Source organism: Chinchilla lanigera, unplaced genomic scaffold, assembly GCF_000276665.1.
Source record: "Chinchilla lanigera isolate Chin_1 unplaced genomic scaffold, ChiLan1.0 scaffold00019, whole genome shotgun sequence".
NCBI classification, from domain to species: domain Eukaryota; kingdom Metazoa; phylum Chordata; class Mammalia; order Rodentia; family Chinchillidae; genus Chinchilla; species Chinchilla lanigera.
Window position 1 is genome coordinate 21476040 of NW_004955420.1, and position 22333 is coordinate 21498372.

Genomic DNA, 22333 nt, shown 5'->3' on the forward strand with positions numbered 1-22333 from the left:
AAAAAAAAAAAAAAACAGAACACAAAAAGGCTCAAATTAAAGAAAACAACATTATTAGCTCTGGAGGAAAATAGATTATTATAACTACAACATGGGCAGGGCTGTTCAAAGAAAAAAGTGACATATTTAATATTAACCAATTTTAAATTTTACAAGCCAAGAATCAACATAAATATTTAGAAGATTAAGGAGAAGATATGTATAAAATCTATATCAAAGAGCAGGTTACTTTCTTACTATTTTACACACTATCCCTTTGAAAACTGGGGCTCAGGAACTAACATCTCTTTGCTTCAAAACGAGGATATGACCTCATACTTCTCTCAGCTATCTACAGTAATAGAATCCACAAATATGACCAAAATATCATGTTACCCAAAAGTTCCAAAGTCCTGCCCTATCAAGACCTTTGTCAAAAGTGCTGAAAACCCAACCAGGAGAAATTTGAGTTTCACTTCCTCCTCTTTGCCTTGGAGGTACTAACAAGCTCAGCCAGAAGGAGAGAAAGGAGAAGCCCGGGTCTTCTATTATTAAAATAAAAAAAAGAAGGAGGAGGAGGAAGAGGAGAACAGCTCTATTAGCGGGCAATGCAGTCAGCACCAGCTGCCACCTGTACCCAAAACCGAGCCACTCCACTGCCAGGAGGGCGCTCTCACCCTTGGCTGTGTCCCTCCCCAGCATGCTCTGAGCAGGTGCTATGCCAAGGTGAAAAAGCAAAAGTCCTCCTCCACGGGCACCTGAGGGGCACCCGAAGGAATGTGCCAGAAATCACTGTTGCCCACACATGCTAAACTGCATGCCCTTGACACATGCTTTGGAGTCCCCAGCCCGCTTCCAAAGACCCTGGAACAAAACAGCTCCCACAAGAAGACACACAACACAAAATGGTGCTTGGTGGATTCTTGGTTGGTTTCTCTGGTGACAACCACAAAGCCACGCACTCCCCTGTGAGACCTCCAGGCAATGGGAAGCTAACGGAAGGACCTGCTTCCATCTCCAAGCTGTAGAATTATCCACAATGGCTTGTTCCTGCCTTTTCTGTCCGTTACACAGCGTTATTTCTTACACCGCTGTAAACGCGAAGGTGGCTTACAGTAGCACCCTCTTAGCCAGATGTTCCCACATCTGCTCACTCTGACAACAGCTGTGCAGTGATTTCTCTCATTTTTTCCCCTTCTCACCCTGTTATTTCTCCAGCCATCTTTCATGGCTCCCTATTACCTCCTAGGAACCCAACCTTGTCACCCCACCACTACCTTTTTTTTTTGGTCCTTTTGAGACAGGGTCTCACTATGTAGTCCAGGCTACCCTTGAACTCACTAGGTAGCCCACACTGGCCTCAAGTGCACAGCCAATCCTCCTGCCTCAGCCTCCTGAGTGCTGGGATTATAGGTGTCACCATCATGCCTGGCGCCTACACCAGCCACCTGCCACACTGGACATCTGGTCTATCCTACATTACTTACACTTGTTGCATTGTCTCTCTCTTCAAAACTTTTTCTGTTTTCTGTGATCACACTGTCAGTTCCAATAATGTGGTAAAAGCCACCAGACTGGCTTCTTAGATTTATGGGCTCATAGATTCTGTTTCTTCTCCTCCAGTACAAAGCGACAAGGGTTTAACTATTACTTTCCACTGTACAGTTTACAGTGGGCTCTCGTTGGCAGTTCAGCCTGTGATCTTTGTGGGAAAATAAAAACAGGACAAATGTTATTATCCTCACTTACAGTTCAGCGAGCCCTGAAGGTTAAGTGATTCATCCAAAGTTTCGCAGCAGAAAAGCAGGAGTCCTGGGACTCGTGTGTAGGTCTTGGGCAAGTCAGTCCCAGGCCTCTGAGTCTTACGTGCCTCCTGTTCCCGCATTATCTGCTCCACCCTGAATATGTGTCACCTCTGATCAGTGCTGCTGATGGATGGATACTACAGGTTACTGAGGGGGCAGTCACAAGACCACATGCAAATAGGCATTACGCATCTTGGGACCACGTTCTGAGGACAGTGCTGGGAAGAAAGGCGAAACTGAGAACCAGTGTCTTTCTCATTGAACTGACTCAAAGTTTAGAGGACAGGATGTTTTTAAACCCTCAATTTTTTAAAATGGTTTTCAGAGAAAGTAGGGTTTTCCTCAGGGGGTAAGAAAAGAGGAAATACCTGAGACTCGCTTGGGAACCATCCACATGCTGTTGCTTGGGCAGAGGTCATACTGCAAGCTCCAGGTCAGCTCGTTGACACCTGTCCCACTGCCTGGGCAGGAGGGAGCCCGGGTCTCTAACGACCTGGGCTCTGTGGCTCTGTTCGGCCCAGTGGGAGTGAACTCAGGCTAACCTAAGTCCCCGTGGGGCCCGGGCTCCCGTTTTCATCCATCCCACAGAGGGCTTGAACGAGAAGGTCTCCTTCGGCTGTGACATTCTGACAATCTATGAATAGCAGAGACACAAGACAGGTGCGAGCCGATCGCCACGTGGGAAGCTCACACCTGTCTCTCCCCAGGCTTTCCGCCCCTCACTCCCAGCAGTGCCAAGCTCCAGGCCCAGTCAGGGTCAAGTTGCCAATTTTGAAGCCGTTCAAGGACAGTTGTCCTTCTGCATGGGGCTCCTTCCAGCCTGAAGCTGCCCTCTGTTCCTCTCTGGGCAACTCTTGTCCCTCGTACTGCGGGTCTGCATTGCCACTAATTCGTTTCTGTATCTTTGCTTTTAGATTAAAATTACTCACAAGAACCAAGCGCCCATGATGATGGGGCCTCCCCAGAAGAGCAGCTTCTTCTCACTGAGGAGGAAAAGCCGGTCCAAAGACTAGACTCAAATGCCAGCTCAACCAAGACAGAGAACAAGAAACTGTAACATTCTCACACACACACACACACACACACACACACACAGCGAAGCCGCCCTTTTGGAAGAAAACTTCACCTTGCCATGCAATCTATTTCAGTAATCGAAACACCCCTAACAGAACCAGTCCCACGGGACATTTCAAATATACATAGGGCCGCAGCAACCCCACACCCCCACGGGCCTTGAGCAGGACTTGCAGAGAGCAAAGAGAACGTGCCCCTTCTTTGCACCAGCCCTGCATGTTTCCTCGCCGACGCCCACGAGGAGCAGGCTGCAGGACTCCTGCCCCCGGTGAGCTCTCGGATGTGGTCAAGGCCGAGAGCTCCGTTCCAGAGAATCTGCACAAAGGTCCTTCTGTACGGAGACAGCGGCCTCCAGCCCTCCGAGCAGACTCCTCGGCGGGGCTCTGCAAGCGCGCGATGGTTTCTCGGTTGCCCTTTGACGGACAACTTCTCCCCGAAGTCGCTGAGGCAGCAGAAAGGCCGCCTGCCCCGGGCTGCCTCTCCGTGCTCGGTGCCCCGCGCCGTCAGTGGGCACTCGTTCATTTCTCCGGCCCGCTCCTGGTGGCTGAGTGTTTGTTTAGAGACGGCTCCAAGAGCTCCAGAGCTGCCTGCGCAGCACATCTCAGATGTGGTATTTATTTTCTTAGTTCTGTGAACACCTGGGAGGGAAAGCGGAGAAACTGGGATTTATTTTTCAAATCGGTGTCAAATCGGTGTATAAAAAAGGGAAGAAGAAGAAAAAAAAAATCCCAGCTTCTTTGTGCCCCACCCCCACTCCCAGATCAAAACACGTTTCCTCTTCCAAGCCCTGGTGGCAGTCTATTCCCGAAGGCAGAGAAGACGGGAGGAAGGGACCTTGTTGGGGAAACCAGGAAATCACCCACTGGGTGGTTCCCTGTGCTCTTGGCATCTCCCGTTCTCCCAGTGTGACCCGAAGGACCTTCGGACGGTCTTACATATGTATATATGTAGCATGTATATTTATATATAATACATAAATATTTATTTACTGATGGACTTTTCCTGATTGGAAATAAGCATAGGTAATACGGGAAAAGAAAGTGGGAAAGAAGAAGAAGGCTCTTACCCACCTTTGCCATTTCATTGTCAAGACATGTTCCCCTGTGCCAACCACAGGGTGTAAGGGGAATTAAAGGAGCGGCTTGTCATGAAGAAAACGCCGATTATGGGTCCTCAAAGCAGCCATGGAAGCACTGCTGGACAGGATTTACTCTCCCGTTTGTCAAACAAGGAAACTGAGTCTCAGAAAAGTGACACGGCTTCTCCATGGTGTTTTGCCTAACGTTCAAAAGGAAGTGCCCCTGAGAAGATATTTACTGGAGGAAGGAACCTGCACACTGGGAGTAGAGTCATTCCTGGTCACTGAGGAGGGATTCTACCCGGATCCAGGTTTGCAGGGAGGAACAAACATGCAGCACGTGTGCAGAAGGGCAAATTCACACAAGCCATCCGGGCCCTGGGAAGGCTTCCCAGCTCTCTCTGGACTGAACTGGGGAGAAGCTGAAGCTCTGAGCTAAAGGCATTGCACAGACCATCCAAATGAACTCTCTGCGCGACCCTCCTCTTGGTCCCCAGAGTCTCTTAGCGTGGAAAGTCCCCTGGCTGCAGGCACCATGACCTCAGAGAGAGTCATGAGGACTGAGCACTTTGTGCAGGACGCCTCCCCCGGCACAGAGGGGTCTCGGTGTGCTGCAGGCTTCATTCACATGGTGCCGGCATCCCCCTCTTCTCCCAAGGCCAACTCTGCAGAGCTTCATCGGCACAAAGCAATGTTTTCTTGGCCTCTGGGCTCACGTCGGCCTCCATCCCTCTGGCAGATTTCTCAAGTCCTGGGCCCACTTGACACCACTCCATGGAGCTGCCTCTAGTTTCTTTGCCCTGGGACAGGAGCTCTGGACAAGGAAGGCAATATTAAGATGGTGTATGCAAACGGGGTCTACCTCTGAAGGAAGCAGTCATCTAAGACCATCTGGGACTGAGATCTGGGACCATCCTACTCAATTCAAGTGCTGAACTCTGAGAAAAGCGAAACCAGGCCACCTAAAGCATACCCTTCCTGATGGGCTCCTAGGTGATGGGTCCAGCAAGCTCCAGAATGACGACAGGTAGCACCTCAGAAGCCGCTTGGTTCTGAAACTGAGACAGGTTCAGATTTGGGGTCCCTGATTCTAAGACATTTACAGGAGCTTTTATGTAAAGTTTAGTCCTCATTCCCCCAAGATTGAGGCTGTTGAGACACAATACTATCAACAGGTGAAGTTATTCTCAGACACAAGTCTCATGCAGGGGCCATGCCAAGATGGGCTTCCATCTACTCCACCCAGTGAGCAGAACTTGAATACTGCTGGAAAGACATTCCCGGGTCCCCCTTACAGGAGCACAGTGGAACAAACTTCAGTGCATTGACTGCCGATTCAGTAACCTTAGTAAGTCTCGCGTTGTTGTTTAATCTTACTTGGCAAATCACTTTTTAAACACCATGACTGCGGTTTCTCCCTGTGAAGTGCCTCCTCAGAGTGATCCCCACAGCAATAACTGAGGTTAGCAAAGAAGATATTGTTATCTCAATCATAACAAGGAGAATGAGGCTTAATGAGACTTAGTGACTTCTCCAAGCCACCCATTTAGGGAGTCGAGGGAGAACCCAGTCCCTTACTTCTTGTCTTATTCTGATTCTTACTGTGCTATAGACATGTTCATTCTCACCTGCCTTCGTGCTCTCACCCCGCGATCAATAAAAACAGTAAAACAGCAGGTCTTCAGTGCATTGTGTTGTCCCTGGACTGATGGGCGAGGAGTTGCATCTCATTACGGTTTGGTCTTTGTGGGGTTTCCCCAGTCAGTTGAGAATGGAGATAGACTCGCTATGACGATTATATGCAGGTCAGAGACCAGCTTCTCTCAAGAGCGTTCTTTTCACAGATGGAAAAGATACGTTAAAATTGCCAAATAAATTAGGAACTACTTGGCAGAACCTGGAAGAGCCTCCAGACTGGCATTACATAACATGCATATACATTATACATATGCACATTATATAAGGTGACATAGTACTTAATGTGCTGTATATATTATGTAAATCACATATTTGTGAGTAATCATGATAAATATAGAGACCCACTAATCACTTTTTTACACATACTCAGTGACAGATTAGGAAGTTACTTTGCCAGAGAGTCTTAAAACTTACTCTCTCCTGCTGCTTTGGTTCCAACTCCTGCCAAAAATAATTGCATCAACTTTTCCCATCTCGAGCCCCCTCTTCTCTTGGCCAAAACTCTCAATTACCTCCTGTCCCAGCCAGGCTGTGCCTTCCGTGCACCACTGCAACAGTGAGGATCCATAAAGACAGAAGCCTGGGGATGGGAGGATGCAGACCCTCAGGTTCCCTACCCCTCGCACTCCCAGGCAGGTGGGCGCTTGATGCCAACGTTAGAGGAGGCAGAGGCGGAGGAAGGAGGAAGTCTACCAACCCTCCAAGGAAGCAAGCACCATACTCCTCACCCAGCACTTCCAGAATGTGATACTAATCAATCAGAAAAGTATTCCGTACATCTAGTCTAAGTCCTCGTAGCATATCTGAAATCATAATATCCCAGACACTGTCTTGCAAAAACTAGTATCCGTAAAATCTTCCGTGGAAAAAAGTTCTATGGTGACGTACTAGCCCCTACTAGGAGATACATAGAGAAACGCGAAGAACTCGTAGGAAAGAACCATGGAGTCCTTTGTCGGTAGCTGTAGATTAGGCAGCAGCACCTTCAGCCCACCTTTATTTGTTCTCAGTGGAGATAGGAGCACGCAAGTAGCCACTCTCTTCAATAACATCCCAGGTAGTACTTTTCTAGGACAGGAAGTCTCCAGCCTGCAGGCACTTTGGGGTTGGTTGGTTGATTGTTTGTTTTGTCTTTTGCTTGTTTTTGAGAGAAGGTCTCCCTATGTTGCCCAGGTTGACCTTGAACTGGTGGGCTCAAGCGATCTTCCTGTTTCAGCCTCTCTACTAACTGGAACTACAAAGCATGTGCCACCTTCTTCTCTGTGGTTTATTTTTATTTTTATTGTTCTCTACACATCTTCAAGCAAAGATCAAGCATCTGGACTCTGTTCCTTGAATGGGAGAGGGACAGGGAGGGGCTTATTGAGAAGACAAAGTAGAGGGGAAACATGACTGGTATCAGGTTAAGACTTCCATCTGTGTAGCCCCAGGGAGCAGAACAACATCTAAAGAAGACAGTTGTAGAGAAGTGGGATTTCGTTCAAGTAATTACTACTCTTGGACCCGAGCTGATAAGGAAAGGGCTGCTGTCTGAGTGCTGGGTGGTGATGAACATTCACCTGCTCTTACAGGAAAAGCTTTAACCTGGTTGGGTAGAGAGTAAGCAGTAGCTGATTTCCCTTGCCCCAAAAGCTGTTGAAACTGTTTTTGTAATCATCAATGTTAAATCAATAGATGTAGTCATTCCTTTTTTTTTTTTTTTTTTGTCTTTTTGAGACAGGGTCTCCCTACACAGTTCAGGCTGGCCTTGAGCTCACTTTGTAGCCCCAGCTGGTCTCGATTTGTAATGATCCTTCTGCCTCAGCCTCCCGAGTGCTGGGATTACAGTCATGCACCACCACACCCAGCTAATCATTCCTTTTGAGCCGCATTACTTGTTAGTCTTTATTTTCTGAGAGAATGATAAATGACTCTAAGAAAAATGTCTAGATCAGTGTGCACTGACCAGTTAGACCAGACTTATACACCCAGTACTGACCTGCCTCACTCAGGGCAGCCGGTGATGGTCGTGGTCTGTCCTCACCAGCTCTTAAGAGTTGAAGGAATGGTGACTACCAGAATCAGAACCAAAGGAGAGTTTCCACCTCTGTTGGGGTCCATATTAGCAGTGTGAAAGCCTTCTAGTCAAAAATATAAGACATACATCAGACATGAAATAGCAAGGAAAAAGCCTACCCAACACCTCAAATATCAATCAATTTTTAAATAAAACTGGAGAACAGAATCATATAGACTTTCATACGGAGCCATTGCTTTTAGCTCAACTGATGTTCTACCATATTGGAATGCATATTTCAACATTCTGTTATAGAAAGAAAACAGGAAAGAGGGATAAGAAAGGTAACTCCCATTCACTGCTTACTAGGAGCCAGTACTATGTCAAGATCTTTTTATGTGCTATTCCTTTTCATCTACAGAACAGCCTATGAGATATGCATTGTACTTATCTCACAGACAAAGGAATTAGTGCATAGAAAGTTGAAGAGCCTGGTCCAACAGCTATCAAGTAGTAGACCAGGACTTAGCCCATGTCTATTTTGCATCGAAATCTATGCTTTTTCCGCTATATTTTAATGCTCTCAACATTCCTACCCGTTTCCAACCCTACTGGTGTCTTAGATGAAGTTATACAACATTAACAAATTGATATCCTATCTGTTCAACCTCTGCATAGCCATTTAATTATATTCTACGGAAGACCTCCCAGTGCTTGTTCATATTTAAACTCAGCAGCCGCCATGGACAGCTAGATCCCAAAACCTCACCCTTGCTGTTCAATTGGCAGCCGTCCCTTAATCCTCAGTATCTTCAAGTTCTAGTGGGATGGCACCTATTTCCCAGCACGTACTTAATCCATGTTTTGTTCAGCTCAGTGAGTGGGAGAACAACAGTCTTCTAAGGCTTAAATGTCATGGTCAACAGTGACCAGGCAGCAGGGGAAGGAATGCTGGTGTTGTTGAAGGGAGCCTCCAGCAAGGAGGCTCTGCGTGTGATCCTCATTAGTGATAGGCGTGGGCTGGGCCATCTGTGTTCCACAAGAGAACAGAATGGCAGGCTGCCTTTCAGATGCCAAGAGATGCTATCTAATGGGGAGATCCAGAGTGCTCCAAAGGCAAAGAAGCATTTTCCCTCATGGGTATCTTTGTGGGAAACCAGGGGCGAAGAAAACTAAGGAGTTCTGGAAATTATCTCCTTAGCTTGCTGGGCATTCTAGTCTTGTTACCACTTCATTTCCCATGTCCCTGGTACAGGACGTTAAACAGAGTCAGGTAGCCTCAGCTGCTAACTAAACCTCCTTAGGCAAAGCCACAATGGACCTGCGCTATCCTGAAATCTACATATGCAACAGCAGGTGCATTATATCAAGGCATCAGTTTGCCATTAAGCCTCCAAGTCTCCCAGGGGGCAGGAACACTACAGATAGAAGATATCATTTAATTGAATGCTAATTGTCAGTTCTCACCAGAAAATATAACTATTGTAAATGGGTCAAGTTAGGAAAATGTAATTTGGAAACCAAGGGGATAACCCCTAGCCCCGTTTCAAGAATGTAGTAGGTAATAAGTAAATATTTGTAAAATGAGCAAATGAATGAATAGCTAAAGTGCGAATCTGTCCTTCTACCCTGGAGTGGGAGGAGGGGCAGGGGGATGAAAGCTTTTTAACTAACAACTCAGGAACTTGAAACCACAGGATGTAGAGGGAGCTCATGGGGGCCTTTACCCAGACATCTGTTGAGTGATGGATACAGCTAAATATGGATCATCAAAGGGCTGTCTAGGTCACATGGAGGGCAGCTTCATGATTCAGAAAATATGAAATTCAGCTTGAACAGAAAGGCAGAAATGTTTGCAATCCACTTCTTCGAGAGCAGGCCAAAACCGACAGAGGAAAAAAGAAAGCAGCATAAAAGTAGAGTTCTAACGCAGTAAGAGATCCGCATAATAAGATAAAGATTCATGAGATGAAAGAGAACTGGATTTTTTCTTAGAAGGTTGGTTTGGGCAAGGAAGGTGAACATGAACACTGCAGTCCACAACTAGAAGCAAAGAGTCAAAACTCAGAGAGAGAAAGAGAGGTTATAGTTGGGTTTGTTAGTGGCAAAACCAAAATGTGTAGGGTATTCGTGAAATTGTTATTGCACGACAATTATGGCTTATTATCTAGTCCAAAGTCTATCCCGTTTATTTGCACTTTAGAACTTCACAAGCACCTTACAAAGCTGGTTGTTGCTATCTGGCTGCCCATTTGATAAGTGAGGAAACAGAAACAGAACAAACCTCACAGTGGCAGATTCAGGACTGAACTGTCAGCGTCTGCGTTCAGAGCCCATGTCTGTGCCTCCTGAGCCTTTAGCGATTTCTGAGCTTCAAGCACAGTGACAGGGATTTTCAACCCCCAGGCCGATCCCTTGTGTTAAGAGCTTCTCAGACTGGACACCCAAGGCCCTCTCTTCCCCTGCACAGACCTGGACTGGAAAATGGCACTCGTGTGTCTGGGTGGAGGGTACGCTAAAGAGAGGAGCAGATCCAGACAGCAGAAAGCCCATGGGCACCTTCTCCTCCCACCCCTGTAGGTCCTCCCTCCCAGGCACCAACTGGGCTATGTCCTGAGACTACTCAAAGCAGAGACGGCCACAACCAGCACCCAGTGAAGCACACAGTCAGATCAAAGTACTCACATAGTATTAAAGATCATGGTAAAAGATACACAGAGACCATAGTAAAGATCAAGGGCAAGAGAAATGAGGTCAGGTAGTCAAACATCAGAATTGAGTAATGCATCTAAAGGAGGATATTCAAAGTGTCCTTTTAAAAATCTGTTGGGGGGCTGGGGATTTAGCTCAGTGGCACAGTGCTTCCCTGGCAAGCACAAGGTCATGAGTTCAATTCCTGGTACCAGAAAAAGAAAAAAAAATCTATTGGATGGTTGGACATGGTAATGCACACTTGTGATCCCAGCACTCTGGGAAGCTGAAGCAGGAGCATCACAAGCTCAAGCCCAGCCTTGGCAGTCGAGTGGCTTAGCAAGACCCTGTCTCAAAATTTAAAATTTTTAAAAATACAGAAAAAAAGTTGGGGGCATAGCTCAGTTCTAAGGCCCTGAGTTCAGTCCCTAGTAATACACACACACACACACACACACACACACACACACACACACACACGACAGTCTAGAAGAAGAATCCAGCCAGGCATGGTGGCACATGCCTATAATTCCAGCACTCAGGAGGCTGAGGCAGGAGGATCGTTGTGAGTTCGAGACCATCCTGGGCTACAAAGTGAGCTCAAGGCCAGCCTGAACTGCATAGTGAGACCCTGTCTCAAAAAAGACCAAAAAAAAAAAAAAAAAAAAAAAAAAAAAAAAAAGAAAGAAAGAAAGAAAGAAATAGAGGAATAATCCAGAAGGACTACAATTTCCATTGAGGGACTCTTCAACAACACTTTCAAAATAATTTATGAGCTTTATTTTTCTACCTTGTCTTATTTTTTAAAAAAGAAAACTAGTACCAGTTGATAAGCAGAAAAATGGCATGATCTTCAAGAAAAGAAAAGCTTTTCTGGTGAATATTTCCTCTCTCCCTAACAGCCATGAGGTAAAAAGACTGACCACTAGATCTTTTAACTCGGGGAACCAAGCACACACGGAGGTGTTAGTAATAGAGGATATCACTGACCTGCTGTTTGGGGTTTAGTACATCATACCCTGCTGCTACCACGGCATTAAAGTAGTGGTAGCAATCCCAAAATGATTAAGCTCCAGTCTGCCCGCTCTCTGCCTCCTAAAGAACATACTCCCTGGAATTAAAACACCTACAAGCAACACCTTTTTATGAAAATATTCAAATACATCAAAGAGTAGGGCCATGAGTATAATGAGCAACCACGTATCTCTCACTGAGGCTTCACAGTTGTTAACCTTTCGCTATATGTTTCACCCCTTTTTTGCCTGAAATTGTTAAAAGTAAGCCCTACGTATCATGACATCTCACATCAAATACTCAGCATGCATCATCTTGGGGGATCCTTTCTTAAGCACTGAAGATTGCGTGTATCTTTCACATTCCTAGAGTGAGATTCAGGGATTCGTTTATAGGAGCTTGGTTATTTCTCAGCTGATTAAATCTAATTACTGCCTAAATAGAAATTAATCAAGACATCACTCTATCACCTGTGAGGAGAAAATTCTGAATGAAATCTAAGGACAGTCTTAGCCATATTTAAAATATTCCTGGCTGTGGGCTGGAGCTGTATCTCCGCAGCAAAGTGCTCGCCTAGCACATATGAAGTCCTGGGTTCGATTCCCCAGCAGTGTAAAATAATAATAATAAATATTCCTGACTGATCTGGAAAGAAGCAAATAAACAGCATATTAACTAAAATCTTAGAAGACAGTAAACGGGAAATCTTATAAGCATTAAGAACACCAGAAGAATGCAAAACACTTAGAGGAATTAGAAATTCACCTGAAGCCGGGCGTGGTGGCACATACCTGTAATCCCAGCACTCAGGAGGCTGAGGCAGGAGGATCATTGTGAGTTCAAGACCAGCCTGGGCTACAAAGTGAGCTCAAGGCCAGTCTGACCTGCGTAGCAAGATCCTGTCTCAAAAAGACAAAAATAAATCAATAAATAAATTCACCTAAAAAAAAAAAAAAATGTTCTTACTTCTGAAACAAAAATTGTTTAAGGTATAAAGTTACAGAGAGGCTGGACACAAGATTAGTTTGAACAAGTAAAATAGGCCATCTGCATGCTCATTTATTTGTATAAAAAATAGGTAACGGTGCCCCTTCAAGTGAACAAGCTGAAGCTAGACTGGGGGAGGGACAGGAGGCTGAGATGGCAGACAAAGCTTCCTCTCTGCTGGGGCACAGCTAAACTGGAAGTGTGTCAACCCCCAAGAGAACGTCTGGGAAGCCCGATTGAACAGCGTTGGCTCATTTATGCAGAGGAAGAATTTCTTTTTGAGACAGGGTCTTGTTGTGCAGTTGAGGCTGGCCTTGAGCTCACTTTGTAGCCCAGGCTGGTCTCGAACTCCTGCCTCAGCCTCCCGAGTGCTGGGATTATAGGCGTGCGCCACCACGCCCGGCCCAGAGGAAGAATTTCAATAGGTGAAGTATAAGCAAAGCAGGGATCATCCTGCTTGCTCTATGCTTAGCCACTAGGTGCAGGGCGAGCTGACTGCAGCTGTCCTAGGGTCAGACATCAGTACCACTCACAAGGAGAAAGTTTGGAGTGGAACCCAAAGAGGGTCCTGGCTGTATTTAAAACATTCCTGCTTTTAAAAAAATGTCCCGCTTGAGCTGGGTAAGGCGTCTGGTTAGTTGGCTTGCAAAGGTCAACTGGTGTGGTCCTTCTTCCACACAAAAGGGAAGGCTGAGTAACAGCAGGTTCCAGAATATTCAGTCCATGGCTGGGGATTTAGCTCAGCGGCAAAGCGCCTGCCTGGCAAGCACAAGGTCCTGAGTTCGGTTCCCGGTACCGGAGAAAAACCAAAAAACCAAAAAAAAAAAAAAGAATATTCAGCCCATGTCAGTCAGTGAAAGAAATGAATTTCCCACTTCAGCACAGCCTAGGTAGTAAAAGCTGGAAACAGACACTCAGCCAAAGGCAGATGCCCAGCCTATGGACAGGGGGCCGAACTGGGCACCTATCCGACTTCCCATACATCAGGAGGAAATCTGTCTTACCCATACCCCCACATGCTGCCTTCAACTCATTACACATCCCCACTCCGCCACCCATCTTGGGGCTCATAAGACCAAGTACCACCCTCTCCTTCCCTGACACTGACGCCACGAGGAATGTGGACTGGCACAAAGCTGAAAACTGCTTTCATCATCCTGAGCGTAGGAGCATGTTTGCTTCGCAGAGCGCCCCCTCTTTGAAGGAACACAGCTCTTCTAAGCTCCCGCCTCCAGCCGAACCCTTGGCCCTGAAGCCCGGGATCTGTCGATGTGCGTGAAAACACATGAGCTCACTGCAGCTTATGCAAGAGCTCTTGGCAGGACTCCCCAGAGATGGATGCAGGCTGGGTCTCCGCACACTTGGCGTTGCTGAATCTAGGCAGTGTCATTCTTCCTTCCTCTATCTCCTCAGAACAGAGAGGCCTATTCGTACCTTGGCTCATCAGCCATCTTGTGGCAGGGAGGGTTTCCCAGTTATTAAAACTGCCACAATCTCCTGGGGGAAGAAACGTGAATTCAAAACACCAAGTTCATTTGAATGTGTTGATCCCCCTTCACAGTAGCACTGAGTGTAGGGCCATCCCGCTTTGGGTCAGCACAGACAGCAGTGAGAGAAGTAAAACGGGATCTGAAAGCTGAAGCCTCCGCGGCATCTTGGAGGACTCTGTCTAACTCCAGAGTTCATTCCAAGATGTCTATGAGCAGGGCAAAGGAAAAAACGAAAGCGGTGAGAACTGTTTTCTCACAGAAGGAAAACTGGTCTTGAAGACAGGTCTTCTGCAGGAAACTGATCCTGGCGCCTACTGATTTGGCAGAAGTCCTGTCATCCTCGACTCTATTTTCTTTTTTTGTTTTGTTTTTTGGGGGTGTTATTTTTTTCCGGTGCCGGGAATCAAACTCACTATCTCGCGCTTGCCAGGCAGGCCCTGTGCTGCTGAGCTAAATCCCCAGCCCCTATTCTATTTTCTTGAAGAGGAGAAACTTCTAGAAATTATATTCAGGAAACTCAGAGAAGCGAGGGGAAAGATAAAGCAAAGAAGGGCTATGAGACACTCTTTTAATTCAGAGGATATGTTACATGGCTGCCAAGAAGAGAAGGGATGGTTTTGTGTCACGATTGATTCTCCTGCCACCAGAGAAGGAAAAGACACAGGAAGACGAAGAGGCCCTGTACAGTGAAATGCCTTCCTCTCATTACCTGGGGCTTAGCATCGCTGAGACCGTATCAGGGAAGACACAAGATCTCAGTTGCGCCCCTTCTCTTTCCTGAGCCTCTCAGCTGTGTCCTGAGGGCATCCTACCATCACAGCAGCATATTGAACTTGGCCAGTCACGAGGCTAACTCTGGTTCCTGCCCCGACACCACTTACCAATGGGAACATGGACAAGTCCAGCTCACTTTTCCCGCATGTAGAATGGGGCTGACTAGAATGAGTCACGCATTTACTTATTGATTCATCAATAAATATTTAGTTTTTAAGCAATGTTTTATTTGCCAGGTACTCTAATCTCTTCATATTTTTCAGTGTGGTTCTCTCCCTTTTTCTCCGTCTTTTCCCATCACATGCTGCTTTTCTCAACCTTGACTCACCCCCAAATCCTGCTTCTTCCATTTTTCTTCTTTAATTCTCATGAAGTCACTCATTGTTCCTGCCTATCCTACCTCATGATTCTTTTCTTAGCTTGTTTGTACAAAAAACAGAGACTATCAGAAAGAACCCTGAGGAGACCAGAAATGCTCAGAGGACACGCTCTAGAGCCCAATTTCAAGACGTACCCTGGGCCTCACAACTTCGGGAACCGAACTCACGACCTTGTCTTGCCAGGCAGGCGCTTTGCCGCTGAGCTAAATCCCCAGCCCCTCTGTGCTACATCTTGAGTCACGTCACAGACATAGAACATGCTTGTGGGATTAGCACAGTTGGGAAGTTTAACCTGTAATGACATAGTTGAACATCTCAGGCCGTAGGGATTTTGGTTGCAGTGGAAAAACAATAGAATCAGCAGATTCAGTTTCTCTAAAGTCAACAAAACAAACAAAAGCCCACAAGCAGAACCCTACTGGAGTTATAGTTCCTAACAGACTCTCTTGATTAAGATGAAAAGTCCGCTGAGGAGCGAATTTTGGAATCACAGCCCCCTGGGGTTCTCCAGATGACATCAGTTCATAACCCTTCATACCTAGGGGTAGCCAACCTAGCATAATGTCCATGCTTTGTTGGTTATAGTTAAATAGCAAATGGTGACCATTCAGCCCTGGTTCCTCCATCAGTAGATATAGAATTTCTCTCCAAAGCCATTTCCCCAGTCCCTTAGGTGGGAGCGAGGTGTACACTTGGAGCTGTACACCTACAGCCTGATGCTCCAGATGTTCCCCTTTGACCTGGGCTGATCCGCCAAGGTGGTCTACAGTCCTGAGAGAAACAATGTGGTCTAGCATACCAATCACCCAGTGAGAAGACAAGTCCTACAGCATTTTGTCTCTTTCATCTCCAGATGGCAAGAAGCAGATGACCCAGCTAAAGAGAAGAGGCTCCACAGCAAGTTGCCGACTCAGCTTACAGCACAGCTGTTCTCTTCCATAGAATGGGAGGAAGTAACCTTTTGTGCTTCTGTGCGACACTGACCTCAACGCTTGGTGGGTATCTCAGAGAAAATGTCATTGTTAGCAAATAATCATAATTCTGAGACACCACCTGCGAAAGGGTTTCTGATGGACACTTTCTTCTCTCTCTGCAGAAAACAAGGAAGACCTTTCTAACCTGGGAAAGTCTGGTAACTGCTCTGTGGTCACTTCCGGGGAAAAGAGCCACTCCATATCTCACAAGGGGTTGAGGGGTTAAACCCTGCCAGGAAATGCAAGAGCAACACAGGGAGTGGAGTACAGTCCTGTCTCAGCCTTGTGGTCTTGGACTTGTCCTTTACCCTTCTGGGGCCTCTCTTTCTCCCACCTGCCAAACAGGGGAGCTCTGAAGACCAGCCTGCTTCAGCGATCTTGCCTTCACCTGGAGTAAATAAATGCTGTAGCCAGAGCAGAGAAGCCAGGGTCTCCGTCGTCATGGATCTCCTACCAGGCCTAGGGCTGGATCAGCCCTGTCGACCCTGGAGGGCTCCTCTTAGCCTCTCAGCTAAAAATCTACTTCCTTTCCTTCTCAAGAATGGATCATACTCAAAAATCAGCTGATTCAGGGGGGCAATGTGAAACACTACAAAGAAACCCTTTGGTGAGCCCTGCACCTCTACACACACTCATACACACACAGGTACACACACGCATGTGCACACCCTTGAGCCGAAACGTAAACATTTTCCTCTCTGTGTATCCAATCTTTTACTCTGTCTCGTGGCCAGTATGTTGGGAGATGACTCAATCCCACGGTGAAAAAGCACTGTACCCACTTGAGGGAGCTCGGCAAGACCTCTATGTTTGGGGGTACCCTTGGTACAGGTTAAAGCTAAAGGCCCTAACACTTCAGCTGCATCCCGTAAGTACAGACGTGACCAGCCAAGACTGTGACAGTAACTCATTAGCGCAGTGCCGGGGTCCACAGCCTTCCCTCCCTGCTCTTCCACTCTGCTGCTGCCCTGTTGTGTAACAGTGGTTGCCTGCTTGAGCCTGCCTGCACACAGCGCTGGGGACTTGTTCTGTGTGTGTGTGTCCTGGCTCTGTGGTTTAATGCAAATAAAAGTGACAGCAGATGGCTGGCCCCTGACCTCCTGGTGGTTCCTTTACATGTCATTGCTGGAGAAGTCCAGATTATCCAGTCAGCCACGGAGCACTGGGGTTGTGCATGGTCTCAGCGGTACAGCATCTGCCTTGCAAGCGCAAGGTCGTGAGTTCAATTCCTGGTACCGGAAGAAAAACAAATACAAAACAAAACAAAACAAAATGGTGATTAACTTGCTCAACAAGAAATACAATCAGTAACCTAGTTCTGCCTCTCTCTCTCTCTCTCTCTCTCTCTCTCTCTCTCTCTCTCTCTCTCTCATACCCCTACATTTATGTTCTCTTCTTGAAACTGGTGTGTGTCCAAGTGTGGCTCGTAGATGGCTTAGGTTAGAAATACCTGGGCTCTAGATTCCTGGGTCCTTCTCAGAACTCCTGAGTCATGACCCCTCAGAGCAGGGCTCTGAAATCAGATGTTCTATAAACTGGGACCGCAGAGGGATCCTTGCGCCCGTGACATTTGGAGAGCCTCTGTGCAATAGGAGCCTGTAGGAGAGCAGGCACCCTGAGGCAGAACAGACCTGGTGAGAAGCAGATCCTCAAAGACAGAGGATGAGAACCGAATGCAGGAGTTGACTGACCTTTCTCCCCAGAAGTGAGACCTGGGAACAAGTCCCCCACTAGCCTATAGGTTCCAGGTCACCCTGAGCCAAGGTTCCAGGTCACACCTGGGAGTGGACAGATAAAAATGTGTGGGCTTCACAAAACAGCCCCGGGGGTGGGACTGCAGGGGGGCAGTATCCCGGGAAGATGAGCATGGCACGGACGCTTCCCAGCTGGGTGTGGGCTTCTGTTGCTTTGTCTGCCCCTCCTCCCGGCCCAGTATGGCCTGGCTGGCCACCCTCTGGAGCCGCAGAGCCAGTACTGCTGTTCCGCTTTTTGCTGCAGTTGACCAGCCAGGTTCCAAACACCCTGGAACTCCTGCCCTGCATGCTCAGTTTTCTCTCTGTCCCTGCTGCCACTCTTGGGGCTGGGAAGGGACTCTGACCTCAGGGAAACTGACCAAATGTTACTCATTCCTCCCCATGCCCTCCGCCTTCCCTGTGGATCTGCCAGGTTCTATTTTGTGCCACAGAGTAGAGGTGGAGGTTTCTGAAATGATGGTTGGGATGTTTGAGGTGGAGCCCTGTGAGACAGATACATAATTGCTACCCGAGGGCAGAACAAAATACTAGAAATAGCTCAGCTGCCCACTCAGCTGCAGGGATTCAGCCAGATTTTCAGTCTCCCAGCTGCAACACTAACTATGCATGAAAAATATTTTCCTCCAGAAAATGGCTTTTCTGGAGTCAGGAAAGCAAGAAAACAGTTCCTATACCGCGTTGGCTGTAACCAAATCAGCAAAGCACTTAAATTAGGAGACTAGGAAGTAGTGCATGGGAAATAATTCGTACAGTGAGAATTTTCTTGACTCTCAGTAGCTCACAAAAGAACTGTGGAAACAAGGAAAATGTCCAGTCCACTCAAGAACAAAGCCTTTAGCAGTTGTGTTTGCATTTTAAATTATACCTGAGAGTAAATGACGTCTATTCGTTTGCTACAGTATTTACAAGATTCTCTTAACACATATGACCATGTTATTGTTCCTTCTCCGAACTTAATAGGTTACTGTGTGCCCGTCAAAGGAACAAAAATGCCTTTGTTTTTTAATATTCCTTCCTCTTAACTTTCCATTAAGCCAGACTATCAGTTATTATGGAAATATTTCAGAATTGCAAACCCTAAAGCCATTCACAGAAGAAGCAGAAAGTTCATGAAGGCTCCGCAAATGGTGGTGAGGAAAGCAGATCAGAAAGTTCAGAGAGATCAGTAGATCGCTGTGGTCTCAGAATTGGAGGGATCATGGAGAACATGTGAGGGACCCTCTCAGCAGAAGCAGGACTCCACTAACAGCCCCCATCTCTTACTATTTCCCCTTCAAACTAAACCTCCTCCAGATCCTTAGATTATCCGTGTTACACTCTCAAACCCTGGGCTACTTTGCGACTGTCTCTGGAAGAGCAGTCTGCGAAATCCTTGAAATGAGATTCCTGGAACTGAACTCGGCACAGAGCCTCACAAACAAATGGACAATTACAGAGCTGCACCCCTTGCCCTGGATACTACATTAGCTTTCTTTAGCAACCATGTCATCTTGCTAATGCCCTTTGATCAAACAATTGACAAAGTCTCCTGGCCTCTTATGAATGATAATAACTACTATTGGTGTCTTAGTCTGTTTTCTTTCTTTCTTTCTTTCTTTTTTTTTGGTACCAAGAATGGAATGCAGGACCTTGCACTTGCCAGGCAGGTGCTGTCTCACTGAGCTATATCCCTGGCACCTTAGTCTGTTTTCCATTGCTATAAAAAAATCCCTGAGGTGGGGTACCCATAAAGAAAAGAGATTTATTTGCCTGGAGGTTTTGGGTTTTTGGGGGGGGGTTTTGTCTTTTTGAGACAGGGTCTCACTATGCAGTTCAGGCTGGCCTTGAGCTCACTTTGTAGCCCAGGCTGACCTCGAACTCGCAACGATCCTCCTGCCTCAGCCTCCCAAGTGCTGGGATTACAGGTATGCACCACCACACCCGGCTTGCCTGGAGGTTTAAGAGCATGTCACAGGCTTCTGCTATACTCTAGTGAGAGTCTTATGACAGATGCAGAAGTGGTGTGGAAGAGATTGCCTGGTAAGACAGGCTCTCAGAGATTCAGGGGTCAGGCTCACGCACAAGAGCACACTTTTGCAAATACTAAATAATCCCATGAGGGTGACCTTAATCTCTTCCAAGGCCGGTATTCCTAAACAGCTCCCACCAGACCCCTCCTTCTAAAGATCACAACTTCAACCCCACCATACTGAGGACCAAGCCTCCATCACATGACCCCTTGGGGGACAAACTTCATCCAAGCTATAGCAATTCGTATGGCGCGTCACTGAGAATAAAGCCCTTTCAGAAGCATGCTCTCCTTTGCTCCTCCTAACAGCCTATCGGACTGATTAAAAACAAGTAAATTAAGGCCACACAGTCAGACATCAGCCCTGAGCCTGTGGGTGCAGGCACTCCTTCAAACACACCCTTGCTGTCTTTCCACTCGAACTACTCTTCAACCACGAAGGGGCTCCCTGGCTTCGTTTTCATGGCTCCTAAAATTTTTTTTCTGTTGTGTTTTGTTCTGTTAATGTCTGCCCATTCCTCAATCTGCCTACATCTTTTTTTTATTCCAATTTCTATTACCTGTTATAGGCAGGAAGAGGAAGAGTTCATGAAGGCTCCAGAAATGGTGCAAATAGAAGAGGCCAAGGAAGGGAGGGGAGGGAAGGGAGCATTCAGGAGAAGAACGGGAACTGGAGGCGGGCTGCCAGGCCTGTCCACCTTGGCTGGCTCTGCTACTCTAGGCCGCCCCCTTTCCCTCTCTGCTTCTCTCTGAGCGTCACTTTCTAAGGAGGGGGCACATGAGGGGAACTAGTCAGTTCCCCAGATCCTTCCCAGTACCATGAATCTAACAGACTTATCATTAATCCAATGATGTCTCGTCTCTTTTAGGCCAGTGAAGATACTGAAGACCAGAATTCACTAGATATTGTATATGACTTTCTTTGGCTAAAATAAGGAAACGTGAAAATGGCCAGCTCCCACCAGACCCCTCCTTCTAAAGATCACAACTTCAACTCCACAACATTTATTGCATCGGATTGCCAGACCTGGTTTTTTTTTTTTTGAGGGACAGACTGTAACAGTGACCTATTAAAGGACCCAAAGAGTAAGGAATCCTCAAAAGTAAAGAATCCTCAAATTAAACAAGAACCGCTGCACTCAGGTCACCTGATATCTCTTCCAGTGTCAGAGGACTCAGACTCCCGCAGTGAACAACCCTCCGAACAGTAAACACTTACAAGATGTGCAGATGGCCGGGGGTGGTGGCGCACCCCTGTAATCCCAGCTCTCAGGAGGCTGAGGCAGGAGGATCCTTGCGAGTTCGAGGTCAGCCTGGGCTACAAAGGGAGCTCAAGGCCAGCCTGAACTGCATAGTGAGACACTCTCAAAATGACAAAAATAAAATAAAATAAAATAAAAGTGTGCAGAGGGACAGAAACTCCTACACCTTAAGCATCACTTATGGGGTTGTGGGGAGGTCACAGGACAAATGCTCTTTGGTTATTGCGCCGAGGTAGGAAATACTCCATGTTTTTATTCTTCTGGAGAAATGCTGTCCAATATAATGATAGTCACATTATATGTTTAAATTTTCTAGTAGCCCCATACAAAGAGTGAAAGGAAGAGCTGAAACCAATTTTAATGAATTATTCTTCACCTACACATACCCTCAGTATTATTATTAATCAATATAAAATGACGATTATTATTATTACTATTACTCCATAGAAAACTATGACTATTATGTAATTAGTATGAAACACTATTAATGAGATACTCAACTTCTTTTGTACTAGGTCTTCAAAAGCCAGCGTGTATGGAACATTTGCAGCACTAGCTTGTGGTTAGCAGCCACCATATTGGATGGAGATGACCTAGAGGTGATTCCATAGCATCCGGTGCTTCCCCCTCACAGAATCTCAGACTGCACTGTCATTGCTCGTTCTATGATCTGCATCAGACTAGGGGCCCTGGGAGGGCAGGGAGCTTGGAGTTCACTCCTGTGCTCCCAGACTCCAGCCCAGCGCTTGGTGTGAGTAGAGTAGGCCTGCAGTGAACATTTGACAAAGAAGTAAGCAAGGAAGAAATACCAGGCCACATGCCTAACCAGTACAGAAGAGAGTTTGGCTTCGAACTTAGGCCTCGGTGATGATAAATTCCGCTCTCATTTCTCTACCCGTGTTACCTCCTAAACTTCTGAAAGTTCTGAAAAGAGCCTGATCTTTGGGGCCAAACACACCGGGAGCCCAGTGATGGGAGGAAAGCCTCTGCCAAGGTTATTAGAGTGGTTTGTTTGTTTTAACTTCTTAGGCTTCACTTCCCTCATGCTAAAGAATGGATGATAATATTTTCCTCGCAGGGAACTCTGAAAGTGGTGTGAGGGGATATGATGAAGGCAGTATCTTGAAAATATTAGACTGTTTATAAATATTGGCTTGCTTTTCAATAAAACAAGAATAAATTATTCTTGTCTTCCTAAGGCTAATTGTGGGGCAGTTTTGATCCTATCTAGAAAGGGGAAAATAATACCAAAGTTTGAGAAAGGGAGCCAGCTTCCACCATTTGCCTCCTTGTTTGTTCTTTATTTTTTTTTTTTTTTTGCCTTTTTGAGACAGGGTCTTGCTGTGCAGTTCATGCTGGCCTTGAGCTC

The 22333-nt window shown here is 46.6% G+C and overlaps 1 protein-coding gene across 3 annotated transcripts in view; it reads left to right on the top strand.

The window, feature by feature from the left end:
* Dgkg (diacylglycerol kinase, gamma 90kDa) overlaps positions 1-5612 on the top strand; it is a 185137-nt gene extending 179525 nt beyond the window's left edge. For all 3 annotated transcript variants that reach the window (XM_005383282.2, XM_005383283.2, XM_005383284.2), the window contains one exon: positions 2699-5612. In XM_005383282.2, the coding sequence (XP_005383339.1) occupies positions 2699-2797 (99 nt within the window). In that variant the 3' untranslated portion in view covers positions 2798-5612. The remainder of the gene's footprint in view (positions 1-2698) is intronic.
* The last annotated feature ends 16721 nt before the right edge of the window (positions 5613-22333 follow it).